This window comes from Bemisia tabaci, chromosome 8 (genome assembly GCF_918797505.1).
Source record: "Bemisia tabaci chromosome 8, PGI_BMITA_v3".
Lineage (NCBI taxonomy): Eukaryota > Metazoa > Arthropoda > Insecta > Hemiptera > Aleyrodidae > Bemisia > Bemisia tabaci.
In genome coordinates this window covers 33651061-33670475 of record NC_092800.1, presented here as the reverse complement: position 1 = coordinate 33670475, position 19415 = coordinate 33651061, and the positions used below count along the sequence as shown (strand labels likewise).

General features: G+C 40.2%; 1 protein-coding gene across 4 annotated transcripts in view; it reads right to left on the bottom strand.

Moving 5' to 3' along the window:
* Window positions 1–13405, bottom strand: part of LOC109030294 (uncharacterized) — a 31477-nt gene extending 18072 nt beyond the window's left edge. The window contains exon 1 of one of the 4 annotated variants that reach the window (XM_019041181.2): window positions 13082–13405. In XM_019041181.2, coding sequence (XP_018896726.2) covers window positions 13082–13083 — 2 coding nt within the window. In that variant the 5' untranslated portion in view covers window positions 13084–13405. Of the gene's footprint in view, window positions 1–1245; window positions 1470–13081 lie in introns of those variants that run through there. The other 3 variants (XM_019041184.2, XM_019041182.2, XM_019041180.2) reach the window with 3 other exon arrangements.
* Between the last annotated feature and the right edge of the window lie 6010 nt (window positions 13406–19415).

Below are 19415 nucleotides of genomic sequence, written 5' to 3'. Positions count from 1 at the left end.
CAACAGGATATTTTTGCAAAGAAAAGGGTTTAGGTTGGAGAAAAAATTTAAAAAATTAAAAATGGGTTTAGCCATGCTTAAATCCTATATCTTCCAATAAGAAAACACCCAGGGGACCGAAGACCTATCATCTCTTTTTTTAATCGCGGCTGAATACTCCTAAGTTTAATTTGAGGATATAAGTTTCTTCCAGATCTAAAATTATTCTAACTTATTGGGCCATATAGTGGTCAAGGGAATATGTTGGGTAATGAGGTGAATTCTGTATTGGGTAGAGTCGTCATCAAATAAGCGTACGCGTCTCAAGACTGACAAAAGATTGTCTTACGTGCATTCTACATGTAAAGTAAATGCAAGAAGCAAGATGGCGGATCTTCTTTTGCAGTCTAAAAACGTGTAAACTTATTTGGCATGAACATCATAAACATCATTTCTAAAAAGGGGAACTTCCCAAGCAGTCACCTCCGATTGGGCTGAAAAAATTCGTATGAACTCTTTGGATGAATCTATTAGTGTTTGGTTGTTTTTTCCGATGTGCCCTGGAAACGTCCCCAAAAATGCAGAAAAGTCCGGTTTTGAGCGCGCATAGACAGTGCACTCAAAACGGGACTTTTCAGAATTTTTGGGGATGTTTTCAGGGCGCATTGGAAAAAACAACCAAACACTAATGGATTCATCCAAAGAGTTCATGCAAATTTTTTTCAGCCTGATCGGAGCAGCAGCTCGGCAAGTTCCCCTCGTAGGTAAGTAGCCACAGCCACAACCAGCCGAACTATCCATTATTTCCAAACTATAGAATGCTGATCAAATCTTGATAAATATGACAGAGATCAAAGATATTCATTGAGTGATAATTCATTCTCAGTTTCATTTTGAAAGTGACTGAAAACCTAACCTCTGTCAGTTTGAAATCATCTTCCCTGAAGATATAGGACCATTACCGTTTTCATTAGAAGTTAAGTGAGTAACCCTTACTTGCTTAAAATCATCTCTAAAAATTAAATAAGGAAAGGCCTAAGCCTCTTGCTTGGTTAGAGGTAATCAAGATGGCTAGATGGCTTCACTGGATTTTCACCGTTAGTTGAGCAATAAACAAATCTGCGAGTCGTTGAATTCTTGGAAACCATTAGATTATGTTGATTTCATAAAAAAAAGATGAAAACAGAGCAAATGGTGAGATGATGAACAGACAGAGAGTTTGATGAATGAAGGCTTTCTTCGGTTTTTAAAACTTAACCTTCTTACCGATCCAAGATTGTTGCTGAGGGACAGGAGGAATTGAATAAATAACAACTGAGGGATGATCCGTGAATTAGAGCTACAATGAAGGAGTGAACAATCAAAACTATAAAATTCAAACAAGAAAGAAGATAATAACGTAAATACTTAAAGATTCTGAGGAAACATTGAATGATTCTCATTTTCATTCACTACGCATGCTGCTCGAACGTAAACAAACATCAAATCAAAATACTGATAAGAATCAGGGTGTTCATTTCCTAAACTCTCCATGGTACTAATGATTGCTTTAAAAGCTTCTTCTTTAATATCCATAATCCACCCGTATCAATAATTTATCATTAAAATTTATAAAACAGGTATTAATACAATGGATGAATGGACTGAGTTTACCTCTGAGAAAAACGATCGAGATATTTATCAATCTGCAGAAATGCCGTGCATTGTGCTTCGTACTGTGGTGTACATGATAGCCCGCGCTCTTTGGCTCAATTCAAATATTCAGGACAAGTTGCGCGATACCCCGACCTAAGGGGCTATAATTTCCGCGAGGGAAGACCTCAAAATGATTACAAGTTCAAGTTCATGAATTTCCGCGAAATTGGATGGCCATAATGTTACCAGTGACACATTTACATTGAAATTCTCAGATTTCCCGCCGAGCGCCTCCCATCAATGCAACTGCCAATCAGCGTTAAGGGCGGGAAAGTACGCGATTGGTAAATCTCTCGTCATGACCAGGAGGCGGGAAAGCACGGGATTGGTGAGAATCTCGTTGATCAGGAGGCGGGAAAACACGGGATAGGTGAAACTCTCGTTGATCAGGGGGCGGGAAAAATTGAAATTGTATTAAATATCTCACGACTTTTCACGTTCACGAAACACGAATGCTATGCTGTGCTGAGCATGAGTTGTAAAGAAAATTATCGTTCGTTAACTTTTAACAAAATCCGTAAGTACAGTTTACAAAATACAGCATTAAAACAAATTTTCGGTCTACGGTTGTGATTAAATGGGCGTGGCCTAGCCTTTCCCGTCAAATCGCCCGTAATTAAGTGTGATTTAATTTTCGTCAACAGTTTACAGTTTCGTAAACGTGTGCTCCGAACCATGTTATCGAACTGTTTTGACGTTTCTAGTTAGAGAGTGAAACCCATCAATAGTCCCGTAAACAGGCCACTGGGCTCTGATTGGTTGATGAAAATACCACCTTCGTTAACGCGCAGGACAACTGTTTACGGATTTCATTGAAAATTGACGAACGAAAATTTTCTTGCAGAGCAAATATTCGTGCCGAAGAGGTGCATTCGTGGTACACACGAAGAATTTAAGGCGTTCTGTCTTCATGGATCTTCCGGCGCGCCGGCGGTTAGTAATCTAACCGCCAGCGCTCCGTTGCGCCGTGGTTGAAGCGCTGAGCGCCTGGAGAGTCAAAACGCCTACAATTCCGCGCGTATGCATCACGGACATCCACGGAGTCCAAATAGTTGCATGCGTCCAGGCGTTACAGTAAAATTAGTCACACGTTCGTACTCCGTAGCATGCGCCACTAACTAAGGGTGTTTTTCTTGTTTATCTTCTTCACTTAATTCCCGCGTTGCCTATAGTACCTACACGGAGAAAAAAAGTTCGGGGATTTGCGCCGACCGGTTCGGTAGGCCCGACTTCGGCATGAGGAACTGAATATTCGGGGGCGTATGCGGGCGTGTTCGGCATAACACACCGTGGTCCCAAATTGGCCTTCGTCTGCTGATCTGAGCATTTTTCGTTCTCCGTCCCGAAGTTTTTCGTTTTGCCGACTGGGTATTCGTATCAAGCGACCGAAGATTTTAGCAGACAGGGAACGACGCTAGCGCTCTCTGTCTCTGAACGCAGGAATTTGATGACTCCGCAAATCAGTGCGCGAAGCGCGACGTGCATCGTTCCGTTCGGAACAAAACTACGTAGTGCGTACGATCCGAAGATTGCGAGATGTGAGTTTACGAATTCCTCTTATCGTACACTTTAAACACACACGAAAGCATAATTCTTATCCATTTCTAAATTTTGCAAGTAAAAGGCGTCCGCTTGAATGCCTTGATCCAGCTCGGCTGGACTTCAGAAAGTGCGTATCATTTGTTGTTTTCTCTCAATTGTAGAATTCAAAGTGACAATTGTTTCTCAAGTGACTCATTAATCATACAGTTAACTTCGAATATCGACTTAGAAATCAGCTCATAGCTTCTCTCAGTGCCGGAACTCGATTGTTTTTTCTCTTATCGACCTAACCTACAAAATCGTTTCGCTTATCCGCTTATAATCTAGGAAAGGAACTAAACCATCCAGATCAAATTGTAGAAGACAGGTTTGAAGTTTAATTACTTTACGAGACTTAGGTATGCCAGAGGGAAAGTTCATTGCCCATTTGCACATTTCAAAATGTTTATACTCAACTTTAAATTTCTGACCAGAGACGGTCATCTCTACTCTCATCTCATGTACCTTACTTTTGTCCAAAAATGACTCGGTTTTCTCTGTATAGCTTAGTCCTAGTCACCCTCAAGTATGTGGAAAAGTTCACAAAGTTGAATTTGTGTTTCCAATTTGCTGAAAGGTTATCATTGACCTTGATTTATTTTATTTTAACTTATTCTTTCGTCTCCTGCGAAACATCAAAGCCTGCATCGTTCATTATTATAGTTTCCAGCTCTTTACTGTAATTAAATTGCGAAACTATAATTTGATCATTAGCAGAATATCCTTCGATGTACACTTTCAACCCATAGAACTCGTAGCGCAGACTACGGAGCTACAGTGATTGGCACGGATGAGAAGTCTGTAAGTAAATTTATGCACTAACTTAACATGGCCCCATTATCAGTTGCAGTGTTAATATTATGTCTAGATTTCATGGAAACGGTTACAGAGTAGAGAATTGGAAGTCTGCGGGAGAATTGATCCATTTATTGCCAACATTATCAGTGCCTATAGCCAAGTTTTACATTTGTAGAGAATGATGCGGTGTGGGAAAGCTTGAGTCCTCCTTTCCTCTGATTTCTTTCAATTGTAGATATTATTTTAAATTTATTATATTTGTGTAAGGGAGTGTACATATTTTATTTATTGGTGATAACAAATGGTTCCTTATGCTGGGCACTTTCAATTTAATTATATACTTAGTAGACCTTTCGTACCTAATATTATCTATTTGCTATCTACCTAACTTATGTTCTTGTTTGTACCTTGCTAAGTGCAGTGATTGTTATGATTTAAAAAAATGCCTTGAAATTGAGCAAAAGATATTATCTGGTGTGAACTTTGGGAACTGATAACGGTATAATGTGCGTTTATAATTTGAGTATGTATTCTATCCTCGTTCCTTTCCTTGCTATCTGATCTGAGATTTTTTTTTTTAAATTTTCATCATTTTTTCATGTTCCATAGAGAGAGTAAAATGAAGTAAAATAATAGAATAAAATAAAATAACGAACAAATCCATGTAAAATAGATATATCCTGGTTGTCCACAGTTCAATTCGAAGATTAATGCAAGTTTTTCGCCGTTCCTCCCAAGCGTCCGGCATAGCTCAGTAGGTAGGGTCTTCGATTAGTGTTAGGTAGGTTCTAGGTTCGATCCCCGATGTAGGCAAAAATTTCTTCCCATCAAATCATTGTGCAGGCGTTGTAATACCCTTCTATTTTTTTTTTTTTTTTTTTTTTAAATTTATTTGTGGGGGGTTCGGTAAAAGGCCCCCTCCCCTGGCTAAGAGCAATAAGAGCCCCCCTGAATTTAATGCAACCTTGATAAGATCCACTAGACTTCGATTCATGCATCCAAGAATTTCGGTTAGGTGTACAGAAGCCTTCGGCACGATGAGCCGAAGTTCGGTTCCCCGGACCGAGAACTTCGTGCTGACAACCGAAAAATTTCGGCTCGTTCTACCGAAGAACTGGAGTTCAGTGAACTGCTATAATTGGTGTTCCATATGAACCAATCGTAGCGGCACAGGCAACCGAAGTTCGGTAGCTGACGCCGAACTTTTTTTCTCCGTGTACCGATTAAATAAATTTTTACTGATTTTCATCGCGGCACATTCAATTTTACGAAAAAGGCGTTGATTGTCTGAATGTATGACAATTACTTTGCCGGTCCTGGAAATTGCAAAAAATTAGTAATCTAAGGATGGTTTGTAGAATTTCCTTTAATCTACATTAACGGGTTGTCCATGGACCTTAAGGAATAATACTTTTGTCGTTTAAGTGCACAATTCTCAAAGAAAAATTCTGCTTAATCACACAGAATTTTTAATCACAGTATAAGGAGTGTACTTGCAAAATGTTAAGCCAAAATTCTGTTTGATTCTCTGGGGAAAAAATAAAAAATGAAAGAAAATTTAAGCGTTGAGTGCAGGAGGGGAATTTCTTGATCGCCGTATCTCAGAATCTCCGCTAACGTATCATCCATTATACGACTGAAGCAAATGCACGGAATTCGTTGAAACTTTCACTGAATTTTCTTAACGATTTTACAATGCTGAAAACGAAAAACTTCAGAAAATGCACCCAATAGTTTCCTCTTTAACATATAAGTTAACTGTGGCGATTCTGAAACACCGCAACCAAGAAATGCCCTTTTTGCACCCAACGCTTCAACTGGACCGCGTTTTAGCAGAAAGGAATCAAGCCACATCAGCTATTGCCAAAATTAATTTGGCAATTTCATTTTTTTACATAAAAACGGTCGTGAGGATTTTTGTGCAAATTTCAGTGAATTCTCTGTATAGTACGAAGCAAATTCCTTAACATTTTCAAAAAATCCGTTTAAACGTTCTCTTATAAAAAATGAAATTTCCCGGTTAATTGGCAATAGCTGATGTGGCTTGGTTCCTTCCTGCTAAACACGGTCTAATTAAGGTATAACACGTCCCCTTTATTAGATGCGTTATCAATATTCATCGTGAAAAATATTTTTAAGCTCCTATACTGCTGGACCTCTCCTCCTCTCTTCTCTCCCCTGACACTATGACAAACCGGCCTTTTATTTAAAAAGACTCGACTTTATGTATTGACTTTAACTCTTACCTCCGCATTGAAAAAATTGGTAATCCAGGATCGCGCGAAAGGTCTAAGAAAATATAAGGATTGCGCGAATAGAAACCTGAACATCTGTTTTGGAAACCTGAACACCTCAACAAAAGTTTGGCAAAACAAGAAACATTTGGAAAATAAACGCATTTTTATGTTAACGCTAGTTTAGGTTAGTTTGTTGACAAGTCATCGATGTCTTTCCTTCTGATGATAAATGAAGCGAAAAGGTTTGAATAATGATCGTGGGTATAACGAACTTTCCGAACTTTTTTCGAAAAAATAGTTAGTCGGGAGAAACGAGGCAACGTTGGAATGCTCACTTGGAATGCGTCGAAACACAAAATGGGCCTTTTAAGCTATATATTATTCGATGCCGCGATTATTCTAAAGCGAGTGCGAATAATCGCGCCAATACAGTGCGGCCAGCGTTAAAAATGTATTAGCGCCTGCAAGACTCTAGGACTACTTCACGTATTGCGCCAAACAGTAAAGTCGGCGTGAAGCCCATACATAAGCGCCTACAGGACTGCATGAATACTTCTCGCATTGCTCCAAACGCAGTGCAGTCGGTCAGTTGGCGTGAAAAGCATACTAGCGCCTACAAGACTGTAGGAATGCTGTGGGACTTCGTGTCATAATCTTGACTTTTTGACTTGAAATTCCTTAACATTTTCAAAAAATCCGTTTAAACGTTCTCTTGTAAAAAATTAAATTATCTAGTTAAATTTGGCAATAGCTGATATGGCTTGGTCCATTTCTGCCAAACACGATCCAAATGCCCTTTCTGCAACCAAGCAACGTCTGATGAAGTTAGGCTGACTCTGCTTAAATCCGTCTGAATACGGTCTTGAAAGTCCCATCATGATCATCTCGAGAAATGCACGATTCACGTAAGAATATTAAGTCGTTGGATTGACTGTTGCGCGGCTGCACGGTTGCGCTCAACTCGAAATTCGTTGCGAGGATTTCGAGGGGGATGACGTCTGAATTCCCTTTGATGTCGTCCCCGTGAAATTATTATCGGTCCCCAGACAGCGTGAGAGTACTTCATCGATAGCATGACGTCACAGCTGCCCTCATTTCGAGGTTTTACCACTCGGAGTGTGGAGAAGGGGCCCCTCCCAAACCACTCTTGAAACCGCCTCCTTGCGCTGCACTCGAAGCAACGTTATGCATTAAATTATCCCAATTAAGATGATTTGTGAAAGTTGGCAACGGTGTTTCTCTTCCATTTAAATGCATGTAAAACAATCGATTCTGAGCTAATCAGGGTGGCTTACCTAAAATCGATATTTATAATGGATTTATATGCAGGAAAAATAGTATTGCCAACTTGTAAATTCGTCACTGGTGATTTGAAAACAGACCACGTTGAGTAGAAAGGAACCAAGTGACACCATCCATTGTCATATTTAGCCGGGCAATTTAATTTGTTTATACAAAAAAACGGTTGTGTAGATATTTGTGCAAATGTCAGTGAATTTTCAGCATAGTACGAAGCAAATTCTTTAAAATTTTCAAAGGAATCGGCATAAACGTTCTCTCGTAAAAAATAAGATTTCCCAGCTAAATTTGGCAATAGATGATGTGGCTCAGTTCCTTTCTGCTTAAAAATATTCAAAAAGTTTAATTCAAAATATTTTAGAAATATCTGGTCATTGTTTGCGCAAACTCTTAAAGGCGCAATATTAGTCGTTTAGGGTCGATCAACAGTTATTTTCGGCGTTTTGGCCGATTTTTATAGCTCCTCTCCCCTCTTCCCTTGTAGGACACCCGAAAGGTGCTTTACGGTTCTTCTGACTGGTACAGCAAGCACAGTTTAAAGTAATCATATATTATCCCCATTTTGACGGTAAATCGAGTCAATTGACTCGAAAATCGAATTACACGAGACTCCAAATCAGAGGCAATTAGCATCAGTTAAGAGTTATTTCAGAGTCATTTAGAGTCAAAATCTTAGTTAAATGAATTGGAATTTAGCTAAATGTGGCTCTGGAATAGAGTCAAAGTTGACACGGTGGTGAAATAGTGCGAATTCCACACTATTTTGAGTGGAAAACGAGGCCAAAAAGTCAGAAACTTTCAATTAGAGTAAAACATTTTCAACTCTAATTAATACTAGTACAAGACTGAACGGAGAGTGTGCTCAGCTTAGGCGGCGGTTTTACCATCTTGTTACATGCCTTATGGGCTATGTTTTTTAGCGTTTCTTTCTCGTTTGTCGAAGTTGACTTGGTCTCATGTCCAGAAAAGGGATACAATATACTATCATCTTGAGCGGTGAGTAAGGTGAATCCAAGGTGAAATCCTCCTAAAATTCGAGTAAACTAGATCCAAACTCACAAATTTGCGTAATTAAATCGACGAGCTTTTTTGCGCGAGTATCGGTCCGTTCTTGCTGATTGACATCGAACGAAGCGGAGGATAGAATATCGGATGCACCCCCTCCCTTCCAGTGAATATGCACTTGTCCGGGGGCGCAAAATGCATCCGCATCCTTGCTCTATGGGAGCTAAAATGTCAAAGGGTGATTTTGCCTCCCTCCGGATCCGCCCCCTAGCCCCCCTCGCCCCCCGACGGGGAGTTGCTGACGTCATTGCCGGAGGCAGTCGGGCGAAGCGCTAAACGCTTCCCCTTCCTCACTCTGGAGCCGCGGTTCCCCAAATAACGCGCGATGTGAATCGAGTTCGCGACACTCTTGGATTTAGTGTAAGGAAGGCTTTTGAGGGGATTTGTCTGGGGTTCAAGGTGTGGTCGAAAAGCTTACAAGATCTCCAGGGAATTTTGCAACGCTCGAGTGCTTTTTCTTAACGCTTCAGTGATGAAATCTGAGAATAGGACGATGATATCGGTAATAACGCCTTCAATGCAACTATTCGTGCTCTATGAACACGCGTGTTGCATACCAAATATTGAAGGCGCTCCGGTCTTTCCAGCCCATGCAGCTGTGATTGCAGCCACACGCTGTCACGATTCGGTGTGGCGCTGGAATACAATATTCTGTAATATATGGATTTAGGGGCTTGGAGAACAAGGCGCATTGTTCGTGATATTCCGAGAAATGTGAGTTTAAGGTTTCGTGATTCAATGTATCCTTATGGCGGAAAGAAAGTTTAAACTGACTTTTTGATACTTGTTGGATTTTGGAGCGAATTTTTCACAAACAATGCATTTAGACTAGTTTGACTTAAAAGCATTAATATCTTAATATTTTTTAAAAAAAACTTCACTCATGCGCCTTGTCCTCGAAGCCCCTCAGTTCTATATCTCGATGGTGAAACTATCAGACTACGCGTACACATTTTGCGACTTTGCAGTCTTCCTGTAATACTTTATTATTTAAATGGAAAACTACTCAAGGTGAATTCTTGATAACTTCCGTGATTTTTCCTCTCTGTGCGAAGAAAACTCTGTGGAAATCAAGGAATAATATTGCTTTGGTTTCCCAAAGAGAGAAAGAAAGAAAGAAAGAAAAAAATTGAAGCGGAGACTTTTAACTAACGCAAATCGAGATACGTAGTCTGCAAGTTTCACTGTCGATGAAATTGTGAAAATGGCGCAAAAAATTTGATTCATGTCCTTTTGCCTTAAGTAGATAGAGATATAACGAGATATATATGTGTTTTTAAGCTGTTAAAAATAGCTGGCAATTCTGTGTGACCACTTCCTTTCAGAGGGATGTACTTGTACAATTTCATGAACAAAATTTTACAAGAAGCTAAAGTCCACCCACTTCTTCTTGCTTGAAACTCCTCTGCTGAGGTTGATATTGTTCTGGTAGCGTAAGTATACGCTTTAGGAACATCCTCTTGAGTGAGAATTGTTGTTGGGGAACAATGGACATAGTTCATAGATTCATCTGCCTCTGTCTGTATCAGAGAATTTTCTTTCGAGATTTTTTTTTTTTTCTTTTCTTCTTTTTGCGAATTTTAAGCCTTATTTTTAATATCCGACTCTTTTAAATGAATTGTTCGAAAAATCGATAAAATCGGATTCCCGAGGAAACTTTTTTTGATAAAATCCCCAACACTACTTGGGAGGGAACACTGGAAAAAAAACACATTGGATCTACAGTCCAGACCCTTGAAAACATTGACAAGAAAAAATACTCATGATTCAATCGGATTTTTGCTTGAATCAAAGCGAAATCCGCTTAAATAAGAGGCTTGGTTCTTGATTTAAGCTAGATTCTGATTGAAGCAAGAGTACTTTTTCTTGTCGATGTTTTTAAGAGTCTGGACTCTATATCCAATGTTTTTTTTCCAGTGAATCGCGCGGACAACTTGCGGCGTCGCGAGCCGCCTGTGGGAGCGTGGCTCAAACTTCCCCTCACTCGCAGCCCCGACGGGTCCACCCGTGTACCCCAGTTTTGAATTACCATTCCCGGTGGCACGAGCGCAACCAAATCGCACCCCCCCCTCCGCAGATCCCGGCCCCTCCTCCTTTCAAGTTCCTGTTCCCATTCAGGCGACGAACGTATCGTGGCCGAGAACGCGCCAAATTCGAAACACATTTCTGCTTGATGAGCGTGCTCGGTCCGGCTGCGCTGTATCAACCCAGCTGAAATAGGTCAATTCGGCTGTTGCAATAAATTAGTCTGTTGCTAACTTTTACTGGAATGGCTGGATCGCATTTAGCCTAGAGTCCCTTTATACTGAGAGTTAAGACAATGCGAATCCATTTCTGATTGGTTCCCGTATTTTGGGCCTCCTCAGTGTCACAAACGGGAATGAAGATTACATTTTCACCAATTGCAAAGGTTATAATCTGGAATGGACCGGGGAATTACGGGTTCGGCAAGGAACAAACGGAATGAGAGAAGGAACGGAGAGAGGAATTTGAGAATGGGCCGATCAAAGATTACAAAAAACTTTCAATTTGTGTGATCTTTATTCCCGTTTGTGACACCATGAGGGGGGTTGTCTTAACTCTCAGTATAAAGGGACTCTAATTTAGCGGAAAGAAACCAGCGCGATTACAGCGTTTTCAAAATCGTGCGACTTCTCCTTTCCTTTTTAAAAAACCTAATATATGCACACTTTTAAAATTCACACAATTATTTTGGTTTCAAATTACCAATTTTTGGTGGGAAGCCAAAGCTTTTTGCTATGCTGGGAGATTTGTTTGATAATTATGAAGAAGCAACATCTTTACAAAACTGTATTCGCGCTGGTTCCTGTTTGCTAAACGCGATCCAGTTATTCCTTGCGTAGAGGTGCAACCTGTTAGTGATAGAGTTGATTTTGCTTTGATTTTTTTTTTTTTTTTTTTGATAGATTTTGCGAGCAATCTTGCGAAAGGATTTACTCATATCGATGTCTAAAGGGCAAAACCACGTATCTTCATTGCGGTTTATCAAAATCTCTGGTTCCTAGTTTATTTTTTCGAGGAGAAACAAGTCAATTATATAGCTTGAAATTCCAACGGAATATTTTGCTTGTGGAGAAGAAATAAGGATGTTTTTAAGAAATTAAGTTGACCTTTTTTTTTCCAAGAAAAAATACAGTATGAACGGAAATTTGCAACGTTGCATTGAGATAAGTGGTATTGCACTATAATGATCGAAACATCGCCCGTGAAGTAAATTTCTGCTTAGTATTGGGAATGATGAAACATCCTTGGTCCTCGAGGATGAGGACGCTGGTTAAGAGGTCAGGGCGAGACCAGAGGTCGCATAGGCAACTATTCGCGCTCTGCGGTAAGTTTGTGGTATCAAACTAAATTGAAGGCGGTTTATCAGAGTCCATATATTCTTGGCGCAACTGGGAGATCAGGTACCTTCTCTCCGGCCGACCATGTAACATTGAAGCAGGCATTTGTTTGACAAAGTGATTTATTGACTGGTACTGAGTTTTATTTTGATTTTCCCCCCAAGTTACCATATTCGCCGCTGATTGTTCGACTACAGAACATTTTCAAATCATTAAAAACTATCAACACTGATTAGTTTTTTTCCTTTCTTAACTTTTTTTTCCGCTATTCGCACTTTTTCCCCCCACAATTGGGTCATTTTTGCACTGTGCGATTCAACTTTTTTTAAATATCAGGAATGAAAAAACGTTGTTAGTTTGAAGGGCTGAAGACGCTACTTAAAAGGCTACCGTGGGACATAAATAAAACAAGTGACTATTCGCGCTCTGAGGTAAATTTAAGGTAGGTATCTGACAAAATTGAACACGATTCATTAGAGTCTATGGATCCTCGGAGATCAAGTATTTTTTTTACGGCCGACTATGAATTGGATTATATTTTGCAGTATGAAACACAATTCCAATATGGACATTTCAAATATTTAGCAGAAATTTGCTTTAAATGCGGTATTAGAAAATTCCCTTGCAAGATTAAAAGGTCGTTCTCTCGTTAAAGGACAAGACGAGATCAGGATTCATATAGGCAACTATTCGAACTCTGCGGTAAGTTTGTAGTATCAAGCGAAATTGAAGGAGGTTTATCTGAGTTCATGTACATATGAACAGTGTGAAATTCGAACAGCATTCATCTCCTCTTCGGTATTCAAAATATAACCCGGCATTTTTCCGATATATACTAGAGAAGCTTGAATCTACATGATAATGACTTAAATTTAAAATTTGTATCCAATTTGCAGATAATAGCGCGAAAGCCCTCACGAATATTTTAATTTCATTGAAAACTATCGGTGTTGAACGGTTTTACTGGATGAGAATGGGGCCACGAAAGGATTTCATTGTCATCCCTTTAATCCTTCATGGAGCTGGTAGAAACTAAAATATTGCACTGTATTAAACTGTACTCACATGATCTTGTTCTGTGGTGCGCCAATGTGTCTCAGGTTCTGTTAAAATGGTTTAGTGACGAAACGAAATGTACCATGAGAGAGAGCCAGATAGTAGCACGATTTTAGTGAAGCTGTTTTTCGGCGCAATGACATGCTCTGCGTGTCGGTTTCCAGTCGTATTTTTGGAACGATGCACTCATCAAAACAATTCCCACGCACTAGATAATAAGAACTTACATTTACCGAATGAAAAATTTTGAGAAGGATTCAGCAATAATAAAAAATGCACCTGAATTTCGTATTATGATTTAAATAATCTATACGAACTGCTCAAAAATACCATTGTTTGTTTTTTTTGCAGCTCTCAACGCGGCTCTCCAAAAATGTAGATGACAAAGTCAGTCAGCTGATGAGCTTTGCTTTTTCATCTTTTTGTGATTTGATAAATACAAGGAAGAGAAGTTTTATTGCGTGAGTAAATAATTTAACAACGAGTGAGCCGTAGCGTTTCTGAGTGCAACTGTCTTCAAAAATAAGTTTAACAGCAATAATATCTAGGGAGTATAACCTTTCGGGAGAAAATAAGAATTTAACTCTTTTATTTTACGTTGCCAAACTTAAAATAAAAAGATAAAGAGCCATATAATTGAAAAATTAGCTTGTTTCGCAAACCGTGCTGAAAACAGTGCAGCGTGGCGAGGAGCAAGTCGCCTCCGGTAGAAAATATTATTTTTTTTTCGGTATTAAACTTGGTGCTTTTTACATAATTTTGCAGTAGAGTGACTCGGAAAAAGGGACAATTTTAGTGGTCGAAACATTTAAAATCGTTTTTCGGCAATTCTCCCTTGCGGGCTGATTATTGAAATTGATAGACAACGCAGTAGACAAAGAATACAAAAGGAAAATGAAGCGATCCTATTGGTTAAAGCTGGTGGTTGTTATAGACTAAGGGTGAAAATGATCGACCAGCTATAGGGTATTTCGTCGGTTGCCGTTAGTTTCCCTATCACTTGCTTCCTTTATTCGCTGCAACCACCCGTACCTCCGCCAATAAGATCGCCTTCCTCATTATCATCTTTGTCTATTACTATATCTATCGATTCAAATAACCAGTCCCCTGTTTTCCCTGTTTCGATGAAAATAAAGTTATGCTTCTTTTGCCATTTTTACAGATTTATAAATAGGTTCATAAGTATTAAGTTATTCGTGTGAACGAAGTATCGCAGGCGGAAATGTCATAAAAGTACGACTTAAGAGGACGAAAATGAATCGAACTCCTCCCTTTGATGTAAGACACTCATCGAACGCCACCGTCAAGCGCAGGCCGCGGATCCCTCACCCCCCTCCCTTTTCCCTTTTGAAAGAAAGCCGCGGAAATTTTCAGGGGAGGGAAGGAAAAAAGAAAGGGAGCAAATGAAGAGAGTGGAGAGTGAAGCTTGAGCGGCGTTCTTACGACAGGGAGGACGGGTCAAAATGGGGATGAAGTTGCCGGATAATGCGGCAAAAAACCACCCCACTCTCGCTGAAAAAAGCTCTGGCTCTGAACGCCACGATAATTATGGGCTATAAAGACATGTCGGCCGTTCCAGGTTTAGAGGCCAGAGGTTCTGGTGGTAGAAGCGGTGAAGAAATCGATGTGGATATTATATTTTGCTCGTCTTTTTCTTAGAAATCAAAACTTAAACGAAAACAAATTGGAGACTTATCAAACTTGAGGGATAAATTAAACGTCACGATAACTTCAATTTTACTTAACTTTGAACCATAGAGAAAAAAAGGAGGTGTTTGCATTTCGGGCATCTTGGAATTTTTTTGATGACGTAGGTCGGTACGGCGATTTTTATCATCGATTTTCTTGGAAATGGTGTAGTTTTTGGGGAAAATGCAGACTACATAATGTGTTTTAAAAATCGGACGTTATGGTCCGTTTTTCATATTTCGAATTACGGATTTTGCTGACCAGGTTGTACCGACTTACGTCACAGGGAACACAATCCTCAAGATGCAAACACCTCCTTTTTTTTCTCCATGACTTTGAACACCGAAATAAAAGTGGAGTTGATTTAACATTCTTGATGTACAAAAGTGTGCAAGAGCTTACAAAATGTTGAATTACCCGCCACATCAGTTAGTATTACATTTCACATTGCTAAAATAACTGCTGTATCGGGTATTTCAGCATTTGATAAGTTCTCGCACAGTTTTTTTACATCCAGAATGTTGAATAAACTCCAATTGAGAGGGATTCTCAGGGAGCTTTACAGAAAGGATTTGTAAGGCAAGCTCTAGCTCCCTCCTTCACCGGCTGAAATACGACTAGAACGACCCCTAAAAGCTATAAAAATTACAGTTTGTAACGCACGCTTTGGCACAAGCGAGAAAGAGGAGGATGCCACGCTCCCTGAACCGCCCGCCTGGTTTCCGCTGGAGCGTCGCACAGTGCGGCATCCTTATGGACAAAGTGGACAAAAATCGGTACAAGACACTTAACTCTAAATTATGAAGATAGTAGCACCGACGTAGGAAAACCCTTTGGCACTATCAAAGTAAAACACTCTAAGAATAAGAAAATGTTATAGCTCAAGATTTTTTGCGTATTTTTCGAGAAAAGTTCATTTGAAATTGGCACCCTCGAATACGCCCTAGGTTAACAATGTAAAAGCAACGTGGAACATACAAATTTTAACTTCAGATATCTCTGATAATGCAAAAATTTGCAAAATCTTTTTGGTAGAATTGAAGTTGGGTATCTGAGGATTAAGAAAATGTCAACCGCCTGGAGCATTTTGCGTTTCAATAAGCGAGAAATCTTCATTCGAAGTTGACGTCTTTTTCCCGTGTATTTCTCATGGACCAGCGGACTGATTATTGAAAGTGATGGACAAAGCTATAGACAAAGAAGACATAGGGAGTATGGAGCGATCCTATTGGTTGAAATGGGTGGTTCCTATAGACAAAGGGAGAAAATGATAGACTAACTGTCGGGTCTCTCGTGGGTTGCCGTTAGTAGGTCTATGACCTACCTCCTTTGTCCATTGCAACCATCCACTTCCACCAATAAGATCTCTCCATATCTCTTTTGTCTCCTTTGTCTATAGCTTTGTCTATCAATTTCAATAATCGGCCCGCAGTGAGTCTCGACCCGATTCCCGGTCACTTTCTACCCAGATTTGAACTAATTTTGAGCGGAAAAGGATGTGCCCCATTAAGGAAGGTATTTTGGCCCCAACTTTGGTCAAAAATTGAAACAGCTTAGAATATAATGTCATGTATGGTCAAATCGACTCGTAATCAGCTACCCTGAGAGAACGTGTCCTTATTTGAGGTGTTTTTGAAAGGTTGTTGCCTGATTTACCAACGCAAAGTATAGTGAAGTTTTGCAGTTTTCTCCAATAATTGCTCATTTCCGGTCCTAAATTTGAGTGTTTATGTATGAGCACAAGCGACTACCACTTTCATATTCGAATATGTTAATCTTTCGTACACCCATTACAACATATTTAAAGCAGAAAGTAGTAGTCGCTTGTGCTCTTACATAAACACACTAATTTAGAACCGAAAATGATCAATTATTCGTGAAAACTGCAAAACTTCACTACTTCCCGCTGGTAAATCAGGCGAAAACCTTTCAAAAACACCTTAAATAAGGACAAGTTCTCATAGGGTACATAATCAAGAGTCGATTTGATCATACATGACATTATTCTAAGCTGTTTCAATTTTTGACCAAAGTTGGGGCCAAAATACCCTCCTTAATGGAACACATCCTTTCAAAATGGACCATCACTGCGAGTCAAAAATATCTGTAAGATGAAAACTTCCAAAAAAAAATATTCGGATGTCCAGTTGTGAATTTTTCATTTTTGTCTACACTGTAATTTTTTTCCATTTCTGGCCGCACTGTGCGTCGCGGCGTCCGCACAGGGGCGCCTCGCCAGGGTGGGTGGGGGCGGGGGGCGGGGGCGGGAAGTGGGGAGGGGCGCCTTGCTTCGCGCCCCGCGGCGTGGTCCTGGTCCTGGCTCTGCTGAGCTGGTGACCTATATTCCTTCCAGGTACGCGCTCGCCACGCCGCGTGCGGTAATTACACTCCTCCAAATGTTCCTATTCCCATTCCTCTCCCACCGCTCCTCCCCCCTCTCAACGTGACCTCTGACCTATGTTGCCGTACTAAGATATCTAAGGACAGGCGATGGGGGTTGGGGGAGCGGTGATTGGTTCCGTGTGCTTGATGTGGGCTTCATTCAGCGAGGAAAGGTGAAGTTTTCGATTACGGAAATGCTGGATTTGGTAGTTGGAGTGCCTTTAAGGGTGTATGCCGACCAAAAACTGGCAAAAAAAGAAAGAAGAAGGACCCCCCCCCCTTCTTTTGGCAGCTAATGAACTGCAGATTAACAACTTGTATCATTTTTCAGAAATGTTCCGATAGATAACTTAATGGATCAGGGGACCCAAGAGAAAAACTGTTTTTCAAGCGGGTTTACCGTGGTCATCGAAGGGGATGAATCCGAAAAAATTGATTTTGCGATTTGGTCCCAATCATCCAATTAATTTTTTAAAAAAAATGCTCAGAATGATCTCTAGGCAATCAAGGATGCGTCTTGTTTAATTCCTTTCTGAGTTCTTTTTATCAGACTTTTGAGTAAAAAAAAAATAAAGAGATGAAAAGAAAAATTCAGAAAAGGTTCTTAAAAATTTGAAAGTTGAAAATGAAGCAAAAATAACTCTTGGCTGTCCAAAGGGATGTTGTCCAAACGGCTGATTAGGGACGAAGAAAAATTTTACCAAGGAAAGATTCATTTTTTCGGTCTTTCAGGGTTCGGGCATGCAACCAGCTGCAGATGGAAGTCTGAAAACACTCAAAGTTTCAGCTTCTCAGGTACTTAAAAAAAACAAAAATTAAAATTTGCTCATTAAGTATACCCTTTTAAACGGAGAGTATGGTTCATGAAGGATCCATTCCTACGAGGCTGATTATTGAAAATGATAGACAAATAAGACGAAGGGAAAATAGAGCTATCCTATTGGTTAGTGCCGGTGGTTATATCACAGACTAAAGGGAGAGATATGATATGATGGACTAACCATACGGTCTCTCGTGGGTTGCCGTTAGTGTTAGTCTAATACTTTACCTCCTTTGTCCATTGCAACCATTTGCATTCGCCAATAGAATTCCTCCATACATCTTCGTCTCTCTTGCCTAAAGCGTTGTCTTTCAATTTCAATAATCAACCAGCTGATTGACTTGGCCATTTTAGACTTCATTGAGCTTTTAAAATGACAGACGTTGCACACAGATGCCTTGAGCGTGCGAAAAATGAGGTTTCAATTTGGACTCGAACAGGGCCGGATTTTCCTACTTGCCGCCCTCTTCTCATTCATTTTGAAACATCAATGAAAACCATCAAGTGAACGTGCCAGAGGGGGAGGGGTGCATAAGACGCATTTACTCGTGTTGAACACATTTTTTGGGAAAGCCCTGTCGACACTACTAGCAAAAGTTCACGGAACTTTGCGCGAAAGTTAAGTTTCGTAAACCTATCTTTGTGTGGACAAGGCCTTCCACTCATAAGAAATGAACGAAAAAATTATGAAAGAACAAACACAAAATGTGGATTAATGATTTTAACTTCCGCGGCCGCGCCTCGCAGACCGCACTGTGTTTGACGCAATGCGTGAAGTATTCACGCAGTCTTGTAGGCGCTATGCGTCTCACGCTGATCGCACTGTGTTTGCCGCAATGCGTGAGGTATTCATGCATTCTTGTAGGCGCTATCCGTTTCACGCTGTCCGCAATGACTGCACTGTGTTTGATGCAATGCGTGAAGTATTCGTGCAGTCTTGTAGGCGCTAATATGTGTTACATGCCAATCGCCGCGCCGCGGGCTTCTCCTTTTCATCTCAAGTCCTCGTCATCATTTCTCTCTAGGTAAGTCGCGAGGCCAAATTGCGTGTTTGGTTTCTCTCTTAACTCGACTGATTAAATGTGCTGCCTCTCATATCACTGAAAGACGACAAAAGTAGAAATTACTATACTCTCAGAAAATTAGAGATTTTGTCGCCTTTTCTCGTTTATAATTTTTTTTTCTAAATCCGAATTTTTTGTATACCTACATTTAAAAAAATTGCTAAATTTGCCGCCCCCTATAGATTTGCCGCCATGGGCCGCGGCCCATGTGGCCACCCCCTTAATCCGGCCCTGGACTTGAATTCCACAGAAACGTACCAAGTTGCATTTAAGTATGAGTTTGGAGTGGTTTTGACCTAAACTAGTGATCGCAATTTGTTTTTCGTTTGGGGTCTTATGGGTCCAATATAAACAAAACCTACCTAAGACAATGTGAATCTGGACGGAA